This window comes from Hoplias malabaricus, chromosome 4 (assembly GCF_029633855.1).
Source record: "Hoplias malabaricus isolate fHopMal1 chromosome 4, fHopMal1.hap1, whole genome shotgun sequence".
In the NCBI taxonomy this organism is placed as follows: Eukaryota; Metazoa; Chordata; class Actinopteri; order Characiformes; family Erythrinidae; genus Hoplias; species Hoplias malabaricus.
The window spans coordinates 50232027-50251965 of NC_089803.1; the positions used below are offsets into that span (position 1 = coordinate 50232027).

Here is a 19939-nt window from a genome sequence, read left to right on the forward strand (position 1 = left end):
GGTGAACACATTGGACCTCTCCATCTGGCTTCACAATATATACTTTCTGCTCTCGATTCTAGGAATTTTGCTTTTGGAAAACTTTTGACACAAAATTCACTCCATAGAGGTGTTTGCTCCATGGTTCAATTAATTCACCTGTGGGTGTTTGTCAGGCAAATACCAGCTATCTGACTGGATAGATGCATTGCAGATTCATTTGCATAAATTCCACAACCCTACCCTAAATACTTGTCACAAGTTCGTTCATTAATTGTATGTAACTTTCACTCACATCTATGGACACTTTCGAGTCACCAATCCACCTACCAGCATGTGTTTTTGGACCATGGGAGGAAACCAGAGTGTCCAGAGGAAACCCACATGGACACGGGGAGAACACACCTCCCCACAGACAGTTCCCCCAGAGCGAGACTTGAACCCACAACCTCCAAATCCCTGGAGCTGTGTGACTGTGACACTACCTGCTGCACCACCGTGCCACCAGTCAAACAATTTAATTGCTATGTTACCAAATATCAACCATGCGTAATTAGATTTCTACACCACTGCGATGTAATAAAGGAAATAAAGGCTGCAATAAATGTCTAATTGTTAAAACAGTAGAGATTCAAAATGATCTATGACAGAGGGAATGTGTACTAGGATTGAATATCAGGAATTGTGGGGAAAAAAAAGTTGAAATAAATGTAGCTTTATGCAAACTCATGATGTCACATGTAAATATACATATATAGAAATAAAAAGCTGTAGCTTGTGTCCATCAGTTTTTCATTTCATTATAATGGCAAAAAAAATGCATAACTTTCTAAACAACTGCTCTCTAAACTGCTACTCTGAATGGCTCTGGGTTGTGTTTGCTATGTTCTGAAAGTAATAAGTAGACTGAAATCTAGTAACTATTTAATATATTTAATTAAACTGTATATTCTATTAATACAGTATATTCTACACCCTAAAGACCTTTACACAATCTTTATAGAACTAGAGGTTCGAAAGTGTGTCATGCTATTTTCTCTTGGACAAAAATGCTAATGCCTTATGATTCATCTGTAACAGAATCTACCATATCACTGTCCCATCAGGAAACAAATACAACTCACAGATATGTAAGTTTTATTATTAAAAAACAAAAACACAACTGAAGCAAGCAAAAAAAAACAAAGTTCAGACAGGCATAAAAAAATAGGTATATAAGTAAATAAACAACTAAATTTGTAAAAAATTATAGTATCACATTGCACATTGTAATTCTTATCTTCTACACATTTGTTTAATCATGAAAGGAAGTACTCTATTGAATCCATTTTCTTGTCTTACATAAGTATTATTATACTGTGTTCTTCTCCAGACCCCTTCGGCTTTTGTAGACAACTCCAGACTTGGAATTCAAGCATAATTCAGTTTCTAATTCAGGGCATTTAATTTCCTGGGGGTGGTGGAGGTGGAGGTGGAGGAAGATGAAACATCATGCCTAGATAGGGGCCTGGGGCTATGGGACCCATGCCAATGTGAGGAGGATTTGGTCCAGGAGGAGGATATGGAGGGAAGTTTGTAGCATGGTATGGTAGATGGAATGATTCTGGTGTAGGAAGTATATAGTTTGGTTGAAAGTGTGGGCTACCTTGGTGTTGAAAGGGAGCATTTCCTTGACGTTGAAAGTTGAGGCTACCTTGGGGTTGAAAGTAGGGGCCACATTGGGAATAAAATTGAGGGGTATCCTGTGGCTGAAAGTGGGGGTTACCATGGAAGCTGCTGTGGCCAAAATTTTGAGGATTGTGGTGCACATGACGTTTGCGCTCAAAGTTCTGATTTTGTGATTTTCTTCTGGGGGTCATCTGAGGTGTGCAGGTAGGTGTTTCACTCTCTGCTAATTAAAAGATACAATTAGACACTATCCTAATCAAAGAGAGTGGGCAGACAAGACAGTAAACATGGTAAAAGAATGTTAAATAATGCAGCGATATGATAAGCTGGCAGATGTCTCACACATTTAGTAATATGCTGCTTTCACCAGGAACACTCAAGAGGATCTAAAGAGAAACTCAGGAGTATCGACTTCAGAGCAGATATGTCCTGGAGTGGTCATTTCACACATGCAGGGCACAGAGAATGATTTTCTGTGAGAGGCGTGTTCTTGCATGCTTGAGGCATGGATCAGTGCTTGTGCAACGAGTGCAGGTGAAACATTGGAGGCTTTCCCACTGACTCAGTCTTTACCCAGAGTCACTAGGGCAGTAGGAGTCCAGGTATGTCTGGTACCAATGCTGTCGGTATTTGCATTCACACATACAGGTCCTCCTGGTAAAGTCTGGAACATTTCTGGATTATCATTCACATGTTAAAGGAGCAATAGTGAGATGAAAAACTAAGTTGTCTGTTAAATGTGTTTAAAACTCATTTGTATATCTATGTTAGGCATTGCTTGAAATGCAAAAAAGCAGTTTTGTGAACAGTCAAAAATGTACTGTATAGTAATTGAGTAAAGAGTGGAAAAAAAAATTCATAGGGATGAGTGAGAAAAAGAATAAATTGGTAGCAAAGAGCTAGGTTAGGTGATTCTTAACAACTATTAGGTTTTCTTAACAGGATAAAAAGAAGCACAAATAGTTTGTAGTAGATAGATGTCAAAGAACTACAGATGGATGGATGGTCTCTCAGTAGGTAGTTAGACAGGTATGTAATTTATTAATTCAAATGTAGTGTTTAGCTGTAACTATTTGTCTGACGTGGAATAAGCAGTGTGTCATTAGTGTAGAACAGAGCTTGTGTTTCTAAGTCACACTGACCTGAATCACACTTTTCTTCGCACAGCTGCTGCCTTTGATGTCTCTTCTGCTTCTTCAACTTCTGCTTGGCCAACCTCTCCTGTTCATCATCACTGAAGTCCAGAGCCTGCATAAACACACAACCAAGACATCATGCAAATGAAGTCCATAAAGACTTCTCAGATCTACTCAGCACACAAACAATCCCACTAATCTCTTTTTAATCAACAACATCATTAATATCTGTCTCAGTTTTAGTTATATGTGATGAAAAAGATGTCAACAGAATGTTTGGAAACAAAACCAGGATATTTCATGCATTTTAGGTCAGTCAAACTTTATCAAAAATTAATACACACACAACAAAGACAAATTAATAAGAGTTTCTCTTTGTTTGTTGTAGTTTTAAGACATAAGTGGACAATGAGCATGTTTCAAGAAAAAAAAAAAAAAAAATATGACACGGACTAGAAATTAACCCCTATAAAAGCCACATGAACGTCACCACAGATCAAGTGTCTAACTTTTTAAACCAGCCTCTGAGAAATATATATATTATTAATAATAATTATAATAACAGAAGTAGTAGTACGGGAGAGAAGAAAGATAAAAAAATAAAAAAAACATATTCAATTGCAACCAGTCTGTAGTGAACTATGATTAATCAGCATTGTTTTGTTTGTTTGATCCTGTTGTGTACCTTTTGTCCATTCGGAAGGTTTTTCCATTTGTAGCGTGAGGAGATTATGATTTGTATTGATTATGCATTGGCAAATTTTTTTCTAATTCATAGACACAAGCACTTGAATTAAACACGTGTTTACTTTCTCACTTCCATACGGTCTTATGTGTTAATTTACTGTAAAAGCATTGTTATATGCTTCTGACACTGTTCTGTATGATCAGGCTGCTTTTGTTAGCCATGTTAATGGAATGGAAACCTTTTTTTGAACTCAATTACACAAATGTCACACGTTACTGAGCAAGAATTTGAGATAATTGTTTGCCCAGCACTACTCTTAAAAATGCTTATACTTTCACCTAGAAACTACAATTTAATGAGTAGAGAAATAAGCTGCGGTTTAGCATTTTTTCCTTGTACTGGGCTTAACAAACATTTATTTGTGTGTGTTTGTATAGAGGTAAATAAAATTTAGATGCGGTGTATAGAATTGCTAAGTGTCCTCGCGCATGCACTTGGTTAAGTCGTGATCGTCAGGGAGCTGGGAGAGCAGGCCGCTGGTTGCTGTGGTTTGAAGAGGATTTTTGAAACGGATTCTTTAGCGGAGCTGCCGATCGATACACGGATACTCAAACACTAAGTACGAAAACACCTTCTTTCAAAAACATTCAACCTCGATTTTCTCACATAAAGCTTGTTTCCAAGCATTGTGATTCATGTTAAAGACAACGTCTACAAAGGGAAATGCTGTTCTTCCTGGTTTATTTATGTTCAGAAGCTCTGTATCAGTATATTTCTAATATGATTGAGAGGGGGGGAAAAAGACTGTTTGTACATCGCTGAAATTTAACTTGTAAGTTTTTATTCACTATTTTAAACTCACAGAAACTCATTTGTGATTTGAGTTTTCTAGCACTTTAGGTCTGTTTTAATCATCATGCAGTTAGCGCTCTCCTGAATATGGAGTTAGTTCCACCTACAACAACAACAACATTAGCGATACCTAGTTATAGAGCAAAAATAGAGCAATATTGGCACCACGGTTCATGCTCATCAACATTGGGAGGTCTTTATTAACCAGATGCTATTTTGCTGCCGAGAGAGAGAGATACTAGAATTTCAGACCTAGAGCTATTTATTTATGTATTTATTTATTTTTTACAAACAGATTGGAGATGTAGCAACTTGCAGGGTAACATGTTTTAAATGTTTTTTTTTAAAGTGTATTAATTAATTTTTTTTAAAAAAATTTATTGAAAGCATGCACATCAACTTTAACTCTCTCCCTGAAATTTTACTGAACAAACTGAGATTCTATTTATAATCAAAACTACTGTAAAATGACTGGTTTCCCCCTATCAGTTTTTTTTGTGCATAACACATTTATGTTTTAGCTCTAGTTAATACTAGCATTTTATCCTGTGATTAATCACAATGTCATTGTGATGAACTTGCTTTAATATTTTAATCAATTAATAATAATAATTACAAAAATAAATTACATTTTATTTTTGTCAAAGACCTAAAGTGCTCACAGGGTTAGAAAACAAAACACCAAAGGACAAGCAGAGAATGGCTCCACAAGGTTTTTCAAAACAGTTGTAAGAGCAAAATTGTTAAGACACTGCATATAAGTTTAGTTTATAATCTGGTATGCCTAATTTAAATGTAGAAAACATTCATAGTACCCCCTACAGCAGGTGTCCCTAAACTGTGGCCCACTGCTTTCAATTAACCAGCCCCTTTAACTACAGCAACAATGATGCTGTTGCACCATTTACATCTATGAACTAATGTTAGAGTTAGTGGGGAAAAAAATAACAAAAACAAATCCTGGCCACAACATAGTTTTAGGGCCACTTGAATCCAGCTCTTTTAGAGATTCAGTAACTGTGCCTTTCTGTGAGGAGTGTGGTGTGTTCTCCCTGTGTCTGTGTGGGTTTCCTCCGGGTGCTCCGGTTTCCCCCACAGTCCAAAAAACACACGATGCAGGTGGATTGGCGACTCAAAAAGTGTCCGTAGGTGTGAGTGTGTGAGTGAATGTGTATCTGTGTGTGTTGCCCTGTGAAGGACTGGCGCCCCTTCCAGGGTGTATTCCCGCCTTGCGCCCAATGATTCCAGGTAGGCTCTGGACCCACCGCGACCCTGAATTGGATAAGGGTTACAGATAATGAATGAATGAATGAATAGTTGCGTAGTGTAAACTCTTTACCAACTCAATGCTGAACGAGTACCTTCAACAGCCAATAAGAACAGAAAGTAAACACAGGTGCATGCAGTGGAGCTCGGAGCACAGTAGGACAGATTAAACAGTAAAACCATGACACACTATAAAACATTACATGTGCATGTCCCCAAATAACAAGTATTACCTGTAGGAGAACACAGTGAGCCACAAACACGCCATTACAACCTTTATTTCAGTTTTATTCTAATTTTCCATTCCACCTTAAATGAGGCAGCACTGTGGCACATGCTATGGCTAACTCCTATGTTTCTAAAACATTTAAGGTGGAACGTAGCCTCAAGTGTGTGCTATTCTACTAATCTACAGCTCCCTCTGCAGTGTGTAGAAACTGCTGACCAAATCTTTACATCCACGACCCAAAGTTTTTTATTTGTGAATCATAATTAGCAAATAGCAGAGCAAACAATAACCACAATGAGTTGTACCTCCATGTTTGTAAGTTTCCAGTCTCCATAAAAATAGCAATACTTGGTGGCATTAACTCTGCCACAGAACCAATCATAGTAGCGATAAGTCTACATCACTTCTCATTCTGTCTCTAAAACCATGTTAGAATTGGAGTAATTTATTAGGGTGACTGTTGTAATAAAACTTTTTTAAACTTCTCAGCAATAAAAAAGCACCTGGATACTACTGGGGAAACTGGAATTTCCTGACACATGCTTTACCTTAGCGGTAGTGCCTACCATGGATTCACGTCTCCAGATGCGGCACTTGGGCTTTCCTGCAGCCCATTGCTGATGGGTTTACTTTGTTTGGCTAGCTTTTGGTGCACTAAAGTAGCTCAGAACACCAGTAATCATTATAAATACACAAGGACACAGTGTGTACTCTACATTAGGCTTCGGTTTTGATGCTGGCTGCCTCCAAGTTCTTATTCACAACATATGTCCAAATCCAGGTAAACATCAGGTTTTTTTTCCCCATAAAGTTCTGGCTAATGCTCTGTAATTGATATCGTCTTGTTTAAGTGATGCCACTGTCAATTATCCTGTGTGTTCTCAGCAGAGATCAGGCAGTAAGAAGGTATTTTTGGGGCTTTCAACTGCTTTTAAACATCATTATACATCTTTACTGAATATATCATGGTACAATATACTTATTCCGTGGCACATCTTTACAATGAACACACTTTTACTTATTTAAAAATGAGTGGACATGTATATTGCTTACTTTTACGATTCAAATAATCTGTTTTGTTTTATGCAAGAAATCATATAAAAAGAATCTGGTTGTATTTCTTAGAGTTTATGAGACACCTATAACACCATTATACAAATAATAAAAAGAAAATTCCAAGCAAAAACAAAATATTTACCTCTGGAGGAGGCTCCTGATCATTTTTCCAAGAAGCATCTGATCCTTTTATTCTATCGGGAAAGAGCAGAACAGCCAACAAGAGCAGCAAAAATATTTAGAGTATGATCTAATGCTACAATCGCAATCACTCAGATATAACAAAGCACAAGACTCGATGAAATGGCAGGTAACTCACTCATTGAGTTGTTCTGTGAAGATGTACTCTGTAAAATCTTTTACTTGTGGGGCAAAGAAAACAGACTCCCCTTGTTTTAGGTTCTTTTGATCTATGTCTTCTTGAGAGTTGAACCTCAAAATGTAGTAAGGCTGGCAAACTGGGCCAAAGACTTCAAACACCTATGCAAAAAACACATGTCAAAGCTAAAAAGACAAACACCAACTACTTCAGTGCTATCCCAAAACTTTAGCTAGTCCAGAAAGAGAGAAATTCTTAAAGAGCTTATTAGCTTTACTCCCTGCTCCTTCAGAAATTTGGGTTAACAATCATCCTAACGTTACTGTGGGCTGGGCCATTACTCATACATCCATTCTGTTTGCAAGGCAAAGGCATTATCTGTATTTTTTTTAGCTGTGCCTGTATGTATCACCAACATAATGGCATGCAACTAAACTTGTGTTACCTGGGGATTTCTTTGAGTTTACTTGGAAAAGAGACATTTTTAGAACAAATGTAGTAATAATAATAATAATAATAATAATAATAATAATAATAAATCAACTTCCTTTTAGTAAAAAAAAAAATAATAATATTAATTGCTCTATAAACCAAGAAAATTTAATTTATAAGCATACTCACCTTTCCAATAGCAATCCTTTCCTTACTGAAAAAGACAGTGCCCTCGTTCAAGGGTAGAGTGTCCTTTTTGGATTCAACAATGACTAAAAAACAAAATGACAAATGACCACACGTAGCAAAAAATATAGTACAACAAAAAAACTTTTGATCTTAAAACTTAAGCTAATTTTTCACTTCATTTCTCCCTATTCCTTTCTATGGAACCTTGTTCTTCCTGCTCTAATTCAGTCAATTTTAAAGCTACTAAAATTAAAGCTACTAAATTTCACATGCCCAGACCTGGGTACACTAGGACCTGTCATGTTAAATTTCAGACTCACACTCATCTGTCCTGCTGTATCCCTTGTTCAGTTTCCCTCCATTCATTTCAGTGGGGAAGGCTAGAATGCAGGATAATCAACTGAACTTCCCCAGACAGACAGGCTGATTTCGGCTTTTCAGCCAAACATTTTCTCATAAAAATGCTTATACTTTCACCTAGAGACTACAATTTAATGGGTAGATTAAATTCCCCCTTTATAACAACTGTAAATTTGGAATTGTTTAACAATACATTTTTCGAGTTATGAGTATGTTCATTTTTTTCTGCCACAGAATTCAATGTATTTTTTAAGCAGGTCAGCACATGACTTTTGACAATTTTCCTCTGTGTTTAATCTAGGGATGCACCAATACTAATTTTTCCCTTCCAATACCGATATTTCATGTTCAACTCTATCTACCTAACTACTAGATAGGTGCTTATAAATCCAGATATATTGCTATACTTTCAGATTTTATTTTGTTAAAAGTGTTCTGTATCACTAATAAGATAAAAGCTTGAATGAACATTTACTTCTTTATTAACAGCATATTCCAACTGTATTCTAATTTTCCATTCCATCTTAAATGTGGGTGTGCTATGGTTACCACTGTTTCTGAACCATTTAAGCCTCATTTAGGTGCTATTCTACTAATCTCCAGCTCCCGTTGCAGTGTGTAGAGACCGCGCTGACTATGTTTTTCCATCCACGAACCAAAGACATTTTTATTATTTTTTTTTACTTTGTGAATTTTCACAAATAGCACTGCAAACAATAGCCACAGTAAGTTTTACATCAGTATTTATCTGTCTCCTAGAAAATGTTTGGTGGGTGAGTTTGGGGTCGTGTAGTATGTTATCCCCAGTCGTGTAGTGTGTATGACATTTTTCCAGTCTCCGTAAAAATTGACTAAAATTCAAGCTGCATCTAGTGGCGCACATGCAAGTCAGTATCTGCTTCATGGTGTGTGTCCCAAAAAGTGCCCTGTGTACTGTACGTAAGGAATAGTGAGTAGGGGGCCATTTCCAACATGCATATGGTATCGGTGCTCACTGTAGTCGATACCAATACTGTGTTTAAATATCGGTGCAACACTAGTTTAAACTGTGCCAACACAAGTAATTCTAGTTCAGTCTGCACAGTTTTTGTACCAAATGGATCAGCTAAGTGTCCTTTCAGAAAAAAAAAATTCTGGTAAGGACATTTGGTCAATCGAATATCAGATATTGGCATCACCCCAGAATTCCAATATTGGTGCATCCCTAGTTAAATGTATGAAATACAGAGAAAAATATGTTTATTAATCTTATTATCTGAATTTTCCAAGTGTATGAATTTATGAGATTCTGACACAATATGCTCTGTAGCTGGTATTTCTTATATTCAACAATCTAAAAACATACAAAAAAGAGAGATATACTTTGTTTTATCCCAACATCCCAATATTTTTTATCCCTACTTTGTAATTTAGGGAGCTATTGTAAAACCTAGTTTGTCTATGATGCTGGAGATTACTCCAATGGACTCCATCTCTGTCTCTTCAGAAAGGCTGATGTTCAGATTCTCTACTGCTGGGAGGTCCTAAAAAACAAAACATCCTTCAATTTATCATGCTATGAGCAAATCAAGGATATAACTCACAGACTGAAATGACTACTGGTTCAAGCAGTACTTAACAATTTCAAGTAAAATAATAGAATTTTGAATTATTCCTAAAGCCAGCCTCCAATTTCCACTGCAGGGTCATGTTTTTGTACTATTATGTGCCGTTACGGACCTGTTGGCCCAGTTATGTTTTCTATCCCATGGCATCCATCTATGGCATCTCATCAATTTCAAAAGTAGATGGTGCAAAAACACCAGGTGGAAAGTATAAACCTGCATGTTCTAAAATTTTGCATGTGTAAATATCACTCTCACCAACGCAAATATGACACTCACAAGCACTGAGAGAGGAACTCATTTTTTCCTCATTATCGAATGGTTTTTACCAGCTCAATTTTAAAAGTTTCCCTCGCCTGCCAAGAACTTGGCACTCAGAACTTTCCCTCAGTCTCTATCTCGAGATGATTTTCCACACTCTGGCTTTGAAATGGGTGTGGTTTGACAATTTGGGTCCAGGTCAGGACCATTTCTCTCAATGAGGGCTATTGGCTGATGTTTCCTCGTTCTCTGACTGCCCACTCAATACACTCCTGCTGATGACTCCTGTCCACTGGCTACACTGACTTTGTATTCTGCCTGCTAACACTGAGAATCAGGGCTCCTCAACTTTGTAACCTAAGGGCCAGCTTACTGTTTTTCATTCTTTCAATGGCTGGAGTTTATGTCAAAATGAAAAAATATATAAAACGTTTACCATGTTATAATTGATGTATTTTGGGTAAATAAATTAATAAAATTAATGAAAACTGAGAAGGAAATTTCTGCCTCCTAAAATAACACTTAATGTGGAAGTGGAAACAATCCATAAAGAAAATGACATTAGCTTTGCTTAGTGACACATTTAACATAAGAATCACAGAGTTGTGTGTTAATTTGATTTTACTCTGAACACCTGTTGCTTTTGGTGTGGGAGGAAAGCTTTTGGTGTGGTTATTATTGCTGTGGCTACAATCAATATCAAGGGATCTGCTGCCTCACCAGAACTTCTAACACAAGGTAAACAAAAATGGCCCCGTCTTTCCTGCCACTGTCTTTACAAGCCGACAGTAACTTGTTCCACTTGTGCATCTACACTGTGTTTAGGTTTATGAGATGCTAGTGAAAGGCATTGATATTTAATACCCAACAGATCCCAACCACATGTCTTTGCTGCTGTAGGGGTCGGTCAAAAGATATGCGGCCATAGTTTAAGGACTCATCCTGTACAGCAATGCTGGGGGATGGCCTTGGAACCATATTCCAAGTCACCTCCATTTTCCATCCATATAGAGTGTATGAGATGGTAAGTCACAGAGCCAGGAGACATCAGCCAATAGTGCCCACAGAGAGAAATGGCCCTATCCACACCCCCAAATTGTTAAAAACCCACTCATTTCAAAACCTGAGCATGAGAAATCGTCTTGAGTACAGAAAGAGTCCGAGGAAATAGAGCTTGGCTAATGAAGTAAACTTTACAATTGAGAGGGTAAAATTTGAGAATCCAAAAAAAAAAGAATTTGAGAGCAAATTTATGCTCATGCACATGCAACTCCTCTCTCAGTACTTTAGAGTTTCATATTTGCCCTCGCTAGAGTGATATTTACACACACAAAATGTTTGTATGTGTAAATATTGCAGGTTTATATTTCCCACCTAATGTTTCGCACCAATTGATGTGACACAAAAATTGTTGATTTTTGGAATGAACGTGGCTCCGTGCACCAGTTCTCACAGATCAGTTTTCCTTGTTGCACGTTTGGCTTTTGTTGGAGATTTTCACTGGCCATTGACCCAAGGAGCAGTTCTTGTTGCCAGTGTTCTTGTTGCTCTCACATGCATTATAGATTCATATATTTTCAGAGAAAGGATCACAATTTTTAGCAAATATTGCAGCAAATTCTTTCAGCAAACCCTGCACCTCTGCAGTAGACCCTGTATAAATGTCCATGAGTAGACCAGAGTTATCCCTTTGCTGCTACACGTGTGAATATTTATAGTGAGTAATGAAGTACTGGCATGTTCTGTTACTAGGCATGGTTAGCACTCACACTGAGGCAGACCATGCCAGAGTCCAACTGAACTGTGCTCTGACACAGTTCCACTTAGGAAGACCCCATAATACTCAAACTAACTGGACTTTGGGGGTCAAATGTCAGGGCATGATATGAATTGCTTAGAGAGAGTACACTAACTTTATTAACACACAAATACTACTTCTGCTAGTAAAGAAATACACATAGTAATTCTGGTGGTGCTGAATTCTATTATATAGTCTTTTTTCATTCATTTATTCATGTGATATAGTGGCATGGTGATGGACTGGCACCCAGGCCCAGAGGGCACACACTCTGAACTTCAGCCCAGTGATTCCAGGTAGGATCTAGATCTACCATGACACCGAACAGCATAAAGCAGTAAAAGAATATGAATTAATTAATTAACTGAAAAAGAGGAGTTGCTAGTGGATTGAACTTGATTGTAATCCATAGCTGTTTGTTCCAAATTTACAAATTGCACATACATAAACATAGCACACAGGCAACTTTCAGCTAGGTTTCCTCACCTCAATCAGAAGCTCATCTTGAGTCCTCATGGGCAGGAGACCCTTTCCAAGACTAAGGCCTCCTTCTTGATTCTCATCTTGATCCAGTTCATTCATCAAAAAGCTATTGACACCAGATGAGGAAGAGGAGGATGAGGAAGATGTGGAAGAGGAATCATCAGAGTCACTGAAAAAGAAAAAAAAAAATTTATTTACACACATTATATATTCCATATATATATTTAACAAGATTAAATCTGAGTCTCTCCGTCTAACCGTTCGTGAGTAATCCTCATGTATGTGTCAAGAGTACTGTAATTTTGAATATTTTAATTACATTTTTTATTTTATTCGAGGTCAGAGCACTACAGTGCAAGGAAACATATTGTAATTGTTTAGATTTTTAGGGTTTTTTCTTCTTCTTGCTTTTCTGATAAAACGCGATGGACAAGCCTAAAAACCTGAAAACAATTTTAGAATTTAATCACTACTTAGCTTCTAGACTCAAAAACTGTTGGAGCTCATGTTCTAAAATTCAGACTAATACTGTTATAACTCACAAATGCTTTCCCTAAATGTTACAATAATACATATGCTTGATCCCTATTGGGGTTGAAAAATATGATTGCATCATGGTACCACTGCAAGCCTAGGGGGCACTATAACAAAAAACAAAACAAAAACAAAAAAAAAAACAAGATTGTCCGACTGACATGACAATTGGTATGCAGGTAGTGGGCGATGTCCGGAATCAGATTCTACAAAGATGACGCCACATTCGAAAAAACATGGCTGCCATCAGCCAATCTGATTTCAGCAGCTGTTTGACAACCTTAAAGTCCAATCATCATGACACTTGAATGGTACGTCCATGGCAGTACATCCAAAGCACATAAAAAATATTTCATAATGACAGCCACTAAGTGGCGCAATTCAATTTTCAACATAAAAATATGGAATATCGCAGCAAAAATTAAGCATATCAACAAGCAATTTGGTTTGCAGAATACTCTACATAATGTCTCACAATTTTGCAATTGCAACTCATGTCAAAAAATGCATAGTTTATCCTCAATTGTCAGGCATGTAAAAATTTACCTTTTTGAACTAGTCTCTGGATCTTTGTTCTGTCATTAAACAATTGGTCTTATTACAGTCTCTATTGGCTGTAGGTAAATAAATATCAAGAAATATCTGAAATTTGGACACAGTTTTGCTGCAATATTTAAACAAATAAGGATGAGTGGAGCTCTATAAACTCTCTGTATATATAACTCAATCAAACCTAAATGAGTACGCATGTGTATGGCTCTTCTCTGAAAGAGTGTTCAAAATATGCTCAAAGTGCATATAAAGGGGGCACTACAATTCAGTTAAAAACTGGTTGCATAGCTATTTATTTTTTTTTTTTATAAAAGTGCCACCTATGAATGCAGTAACTCTAAAATGAGAAAAATATTTTCTGAAGCCCATGGGAAGGGACCTAACATGTACATTTAAGTCAGACAGACCCTTTCCAACCGGCTTGCGAGAGTAAAACATTTTGCCTTGATGACAGATATATCGTCAAGTCGCACCTGTGAGCCATATTTGAGCGCGACTATCCATTTTATTGAAGATTGGGAGATTAAAAAAAACATGTCTGCAGACAAGCTATTTCCCAGAAAAACACACTGGGGGCACACTGGTTCCTATGGGCATTGTGGATGGAGGTCATCATGTAAGATTGTTATCCTGGAACGTAAAGACCTTAATGGCCCTAGAAAAAGAGCAAAAATATTTTCTCATTTAAAACAACTGAAAGCAGATATAATAGTTGCAAGAAAATTGAAGGATCCTAACATACTCTGTAAATTAACCATGGGTTAATCAGATTTTCCACTCCAGATTTAACAGTAGGTCCAGAGGTGTGGCAATCCTAATATCTAAAAGAGTACAGTTTACCACATCTGACATAATTAGTGACTCCAATGGTCGCTTGAATTGGGATGTCTATTTTGCAAACAAAGTTCTATCATTAATACCCAATTTGAATACGCATCAACTGATCTTCTCTGGCCATTTGAACTGTGTAATTGGCCCACTACTTGATAGATCAAATTCAAACGGGCTACCTTCTTGTATGGCCAAGGCCTTTTCAATGTTCATGCAACAAAATGGTTGTGTGGATCCTTGGAGACTTTTAAATCCAGTAGATAAACAGTTCTTCTTTTTCTCGTACACACATCACAATTTTTCTAGGCTTGATTTTTTTCTTTATGGATGACCTGCTTATTCCAATGACTTATTCCAACTTACATACACTGTTATAGTTATATTCGCTATATTGTGTTATATTTATAGTTACATTTGCCAGTTATATCTATGCTTTCTCTTAAACATGAGAGAATGTCCCTCGTGGAGACTTAAACCCCTTTTACTCTCCAATGAAGAATTCTGTAACTTTGTATCAACTAACATTGACATATTCTTAAAAAACTAACACAAAAAGTTGGTATCCTATTAATTAATTTGGGACAATTTTAAAGCTTACCTCAGAGGCCAAATATTATCATATACCACATGTTAATAAAAGAAATAAGAGGGACATACAGGCGATTGCCCAATCTATTAAAGATCTAGATAAACAATACCCTGAGACTCCTACTGTTGAATTATATAAAAATCTGATTGATTTACAAGCTACATTTAATCTGATATCCACCTATTACGCAGAACATTTAATTCATGGGACTCTTGCAATCTTTTATGAACATAGTGACAAGGTGATTCGGTTAATGGCTCATCTGTTGAAGCGCCAAGCTGCATCAAGACTTATTTCACAGATAAGTGAAGCACACCAAAATACAACAATTAATCCAAAAGAAATCCATAAATATTTAATGGCTTTCTACTCTTCTCTCTGTGCTTCAGAATTCCCCTCTGATACTACCGATATGGAATTTTTTTTTTTTAAATACACGATTTAGAAATGCCTACTCTTAATCCAGAAGAATTTGAAAACTTGTAGAATCTCTACAAAAGTGTTCTTTGCCCCCAACTAGCATCAATTTTGACCAAAAAGATTTTATTAAGAAACGTCAGGCCTTTTACAACATCCGCCAGTTGGCTAACTGATCCCTTCACCCGAGTCCAGTGGTTGTTATCTCACTTGACGCTGAGAAGGCTTTTGATCGAATAGAGTGGGCATATTTATTTAGTTTTACAAATATTCGGATTTTGTAACATGTTCATGACTTGGGTGAAGATATTATACCACTGCCCCTTCAGCGTGTATACAAACATCTCATTGTCGGTCAGATTATTTTCAGTTTATTTGTGGCACTCAGGGCTGCCCACTTTCACCACTTCTTTTGCAATCGGTTTTGAACCTCTATTCTACCCCTTTCTAATATATATATATATATATATATATATATATATATATATATATATATATATATATATATATAGATAGATAGAAGGAAATGTAATGACACATATATTATGTATTGCATTATGCCTTAAATAAATAACTAAATAAATTTGAAAAAGATTTATAAAATAGAGATCCATAAATTCTAGTCTAAAAAGATCGTAAAAATACAAATCTAAGCAAGAGATCAACTAGCGGGATTCTAAGAAAAAGTTAACTTCCACAGAGAGATTGTATCTGTGTCTTTCACTATAGCTCTAACATCATTAAAGCCATGTTTAGCAGAGATCTGTGCAACATTAAGGCCTATTTATACCTCTGCATTGACTTGAAACAGAGCCTACACCACAGGCTACGCAAGAGCCCTATGACGTTGTGAGGGTTTATACCTCTGCATCGCTCTGCTAATGATACATATGGAATGCAATTGTGCCCACACCATGTTTGAGGAAATCTCAATCTATGAATTTACAGCTGTCTGTAATTAGCCGTCCGACTAATGACCAATCACAGTCATTGCAGTCTGCATCAATGCAGCACGTAGTTACATATCTTGAGAGGTGTGCCATAGTTCTCGTTGACGTATTGCCTATGCCATATATTCAATGCAGAACTACAAATTGGATTTTACAGTGGTTTACTGGACACTCCAACAGAAATGTGTTAAGTTTTATCATAATCTCTTATGCATATATGGAGATATTTCTGTGAAACACGCCTTTCACTTTCTGACTGAAAGTCAGCTCCTCTGTCCATAACCCACGCCAACACTGGAGACAGACTGTTACCACTGTTCTGACGAGTTCACCACAGCTATCCTCTTTAACTTTTACACAAAAACAGATGAAATCTTCAAATGATTAAAACCACAACAGCAGAGAGTTTGTTCTATATTTTAACAGACTGTGAATCTACATTACAAACAGCACAATTTTTCAATCAGATCTTTATGGAAAATGAAACACTTCTACATAAACGCACTGTTCCTTCCTCAAGTATATATCATCTTGCTTAATTAAATTTAAAGGTGCTTGCGTTTAATGTCACATCACAATTAAAATTTTACCTTTTCAGCTCCTGCCATGATCACAAGTTTTCTTGTGTAAAGGAATTGAGTGTCATTCAGTTTTGTAGCTTGTTATGAACTGACAGACATTACATGACCATAAAATGCCCTGAACTGCATGAAGTTTATATTATATCACTACGGCAAGTTAAACAGAGCTTTTCCCTTAACTTCAGCATGTTTGTAAAAAAGACACTGTACAGAAATGACACTCGTGTACACAAGAAAACGGTCAGATCATGACCAATTTTATTAAACTGTGACATTTTTAACGTTGCTAAATGCAAATACCTTTATATATTTATTAACCAGAATAATATGGTAAAGGGCATATTGGGGAACCTGTCATTTATGTAGAAATACTTCCATTTCTGTAAATATTTGATTATAGAACAGTTCAGTGTGAATGAAAATTCAGTAACCTCATCTAAAATTAGTGAGAGGGGAAAAAAAACACGCACTTGTACCTTTATAATTCAGAATCTTGGCCTGTTTTGGTGTAAAGTTAAACAGAGACACTGTGTAGATAAACTGTAGAAGGATGTTCAGTTGGTGTTTGTCCAAGTAAACACTGCACTCAATCTCTGTTTAAGTTTATTTTCCTGTGAGGCCCACTTCTTGACCTCTGGCCTAGCTTTGTATTTTTGCAATCTGAATTTTTTAGACTGGAATTCATGAGTCAATATTTTAAATCTGAAATTTTGAAACTAAATTTTTATAAATATTTTTCAAATCTGAATATATGACCACCTGAAAATAAGTCAAATATAACATATTCAGACACACAATTCAAATATTCAAATTTCAGATTCAAATACTTGTTACTGATTTAGCTTCATCAAGCTTGACCAAAATTAGTATTAAAATTTTATGTACATGTACTTTTATTAAAAAATGTTTTAATTTTCAAGATTGACGTCCAAAAGACACCCAATGCCAAGACTGACACAATATTTTTTTTGACTTTAGATTAAACACTTGATAAGCCGATGTCTATCAAACATCTATTTTACATAGAGTGTAATGTTAGTGCTTAGTGTTATTTTACCTATCAAAGTGGTCCCCTGAGCTGTCTTCTCTGTACTGCATTCTAAGCAGGTCCAGTGAGCCCCCTCCACCAGACACAGGAGTCATTGTGACTTTATTCACTGCCATGTTCTGAGAGACAGGGCAAGGCTCTCCTTCATGGTCAGATATTCTTTGGTTCACTTGTTCATGCATTTGAGGTGGGGACTGCAAAATCCTAAGGTGGTCAGGCACACTCAGCTCCATATCTTCTCCCAGCTGGTAGGGAACCTCTGGCTGCCTCTGTAGTGCAGTACTTTCTGTAATATTAATTTCTGATTCCTTTCGTTTCTCATGGCTTTTTGGCAGCTTAGCATCCATGCCATTACTCAGCTCTGGTGCAATCTCTGCTGTACCTGTATCAGATATAACAATATTATGACTCTCTTTTCCACCCATTTCTGAAATATTGTTCATTTCTAGCCGTGGTTTCTCGTGTTCATTTGGTATCTTAATGTCCATGTCCTCATTTAAGAATGGATTCATCTCTAGAGGTTCAACAGTTTTACTTCTGTTAACGTCACCTAAAACAACTTTCTCATCTACCTTTGGCTGCTTACCATCCACTGGCTCACTAAACAGTGTAGTAACCTGTGACGAGCACAGATCAGGTACACTAGTTTTGTTCTGTGCCGCACTTGTGTCCGTAAAGATGTTAGCGGCTGAAGAATCCTCTACTTTCTGATGATCTTCTGGTTGTTTAATTAAAATTGGCTCACTTGACTGTTTAGTATTATCTCCTGTACCCAGATGAAGTGCACTTGTTTCTGTAAATATAAATTCTGATGATTCTTTTGTTTTTTCATATTCATGTGGGACTTTAACATCCATTTCCTCACTCAGTTGGGTGGTAGCCTCAAATGCAGCAAGACCAGGAGCAACATCATTCATCTGTATTATCGGGCTGTTACTTTCTTTTTCCGCTGGTATCCAATAGTCATCTTGCGTGGACTCATTTACTTGAAGCTATAATTTAAAAAAAAAAAAAAAAAAAAAAATTAAGAATACAGTGTAAAAAGATGCATAAATCAACAGGAACCACTACACGTTTTCACCTAAAAAAATGGAATGAAAATATTTGTAGAGGCTATTATACTTTTTTTAGAGGATATAATAATTGAATATTATAATTGAAGGGTTTAATGTAGTATGTAAACGCTGATGAAAAATCTGTTCGCATGAACTTTAACTTTTTTTGTCATGTCAGTTAAAACATAATAAGAGGCTGTTTAATTAAAAAAACAGGCATATAAAATAGACGTTAACTTTCTTTTCAATCAAGAAAAAAACAAAGTTTATGAACGGACGGGAAAACATACATTAAAAAGGAAGGACGTTGGTCATAACATAGTATCTCAGTCACAAGTTTACATTACTGTTCACACATGAACAAAATTAATTAGCTAACAGTTTTGTGCTAACTTAACACGCACAGTAGACAGCGCGCGTGGGCACAAACATTAGTCATATATGAACACTAACTAAATGACCTCGAACGAAATCAATTGAATTCCAAATAGCATACCTCAGGAGATATGCATAAACTGTACCTGAGTGGATATTAAGTTTTCTGTGTGTAAACTCTCCATTTATTTATTTCTAAACCGCAGTTGTGTAAAATTAAGCAGAGTCTCAACCATGCTGCACGTGCGGAAAAAAACACACATTCAGCAGCGTCACTTCCGCACAGAAACGTTATTTCAGAATAAAAGTCATTAGCCGCGTTGCATAGTTCCGCTCAGGTCTGTTCGTTCAACGATCTGATTAAATAAAGCATAACCATAGCTGTTTAAAAGACGACCATTTTAAAATAAAAAAAACACTGTTTTAATAAATATTTTTACAGGTCACAGTTTTCAAGCTGTAATGACAAAATTTGGTACACTCTGAACCTATATCGTAGATATATGCTTGTACATTTTGGAGTGATCCGACTTTAAGATTTTGAAATACGAGCTTTCAAATTGGGATTTTTTCCCTCTGGAATACATTGACCAAAATTTCAATCTGCTCTAACTCGGTCAATTTTTAAGCAAAATAGTCTAAATATAAGGTGGTAGGGGCTTTTTTATGTGTCAATTTATTTGGTGT

The 19939-nt window shown here is 36.5% G+C and overlaps 1 protein-coding gene across 7 annotated transcripts; it reads right to left on the minus strand.

Annotated features, from left to right (window-relative positions):
• Window positions 1-1094: 1094 nt before the first annotated feature.
• naf1 (nuclear assembly factor 1 homolog (S. cerevisiae)) lies at window positions 1095-19524 on the minus strand. 7 transcript variants are annotated; one of them, XM_066667986.1, is made up of 10 exons: window positions 19399-19524; window positions 18409-18814; window positions 17832-18204; window positions 12324-12489; window positions 9604-9697; window positions 7815-7897; window positions 7194-7354; window positions 7017-7068; window positions 2790-2895; window positions 1097-1870 (listed from the first exon to the last, which is right to left on the minus strand). In XM_066667986.1, the coding sequence occupies exons 1-10, from the start codon at window positions 19435-19437 to the stop codon at window positions 1422-1424; spliced, it is 1929 nt and encodes a 642-aa protein (XP_066524083.1). In that variant the 5' UTR covers window positions 19438-19524; the 3' UTR covers window positions 1097-1421. The 7 variants fall into 7 exon arrangements, with proteins under 7 accessions (XP_066524080.1, XP_066524081.1, XP_066524083.1 ...); XM_066667990.1 differs by having other exon boundaries at window positions 1098-1870; window positions 18688-18814; XM_066667983.1 differs by having other exon boundaries at window positions 1095-1870; window positions 17832-18814.
• Window positions 19525-19939: the final 415 nt, after the last annotated feature.

Bases quoted from the DNA above. Each gene is read 5' to 3' on its own strand.
- naf1 (XM_066667983.1), bottom strand. From the start codon at position 19,437: ATGGAGAGTTTACACACAGAAAACTTAATATCCACTCAG. The intron at 18,815-19,398 runs GTACAGTTTATG...TTTAAATTATAG, and splicing joins AAAACTTAATATCCACTCAG to CTTCAAGTAAATGAGTCCAC. The intron at 7,069-7,193 runs GTGAGTTACCTG...CTTTCCCGATAG, and splicing joins TTCACAGAACAACTCAATGA to AATAAAAGGATCAGATGCTT.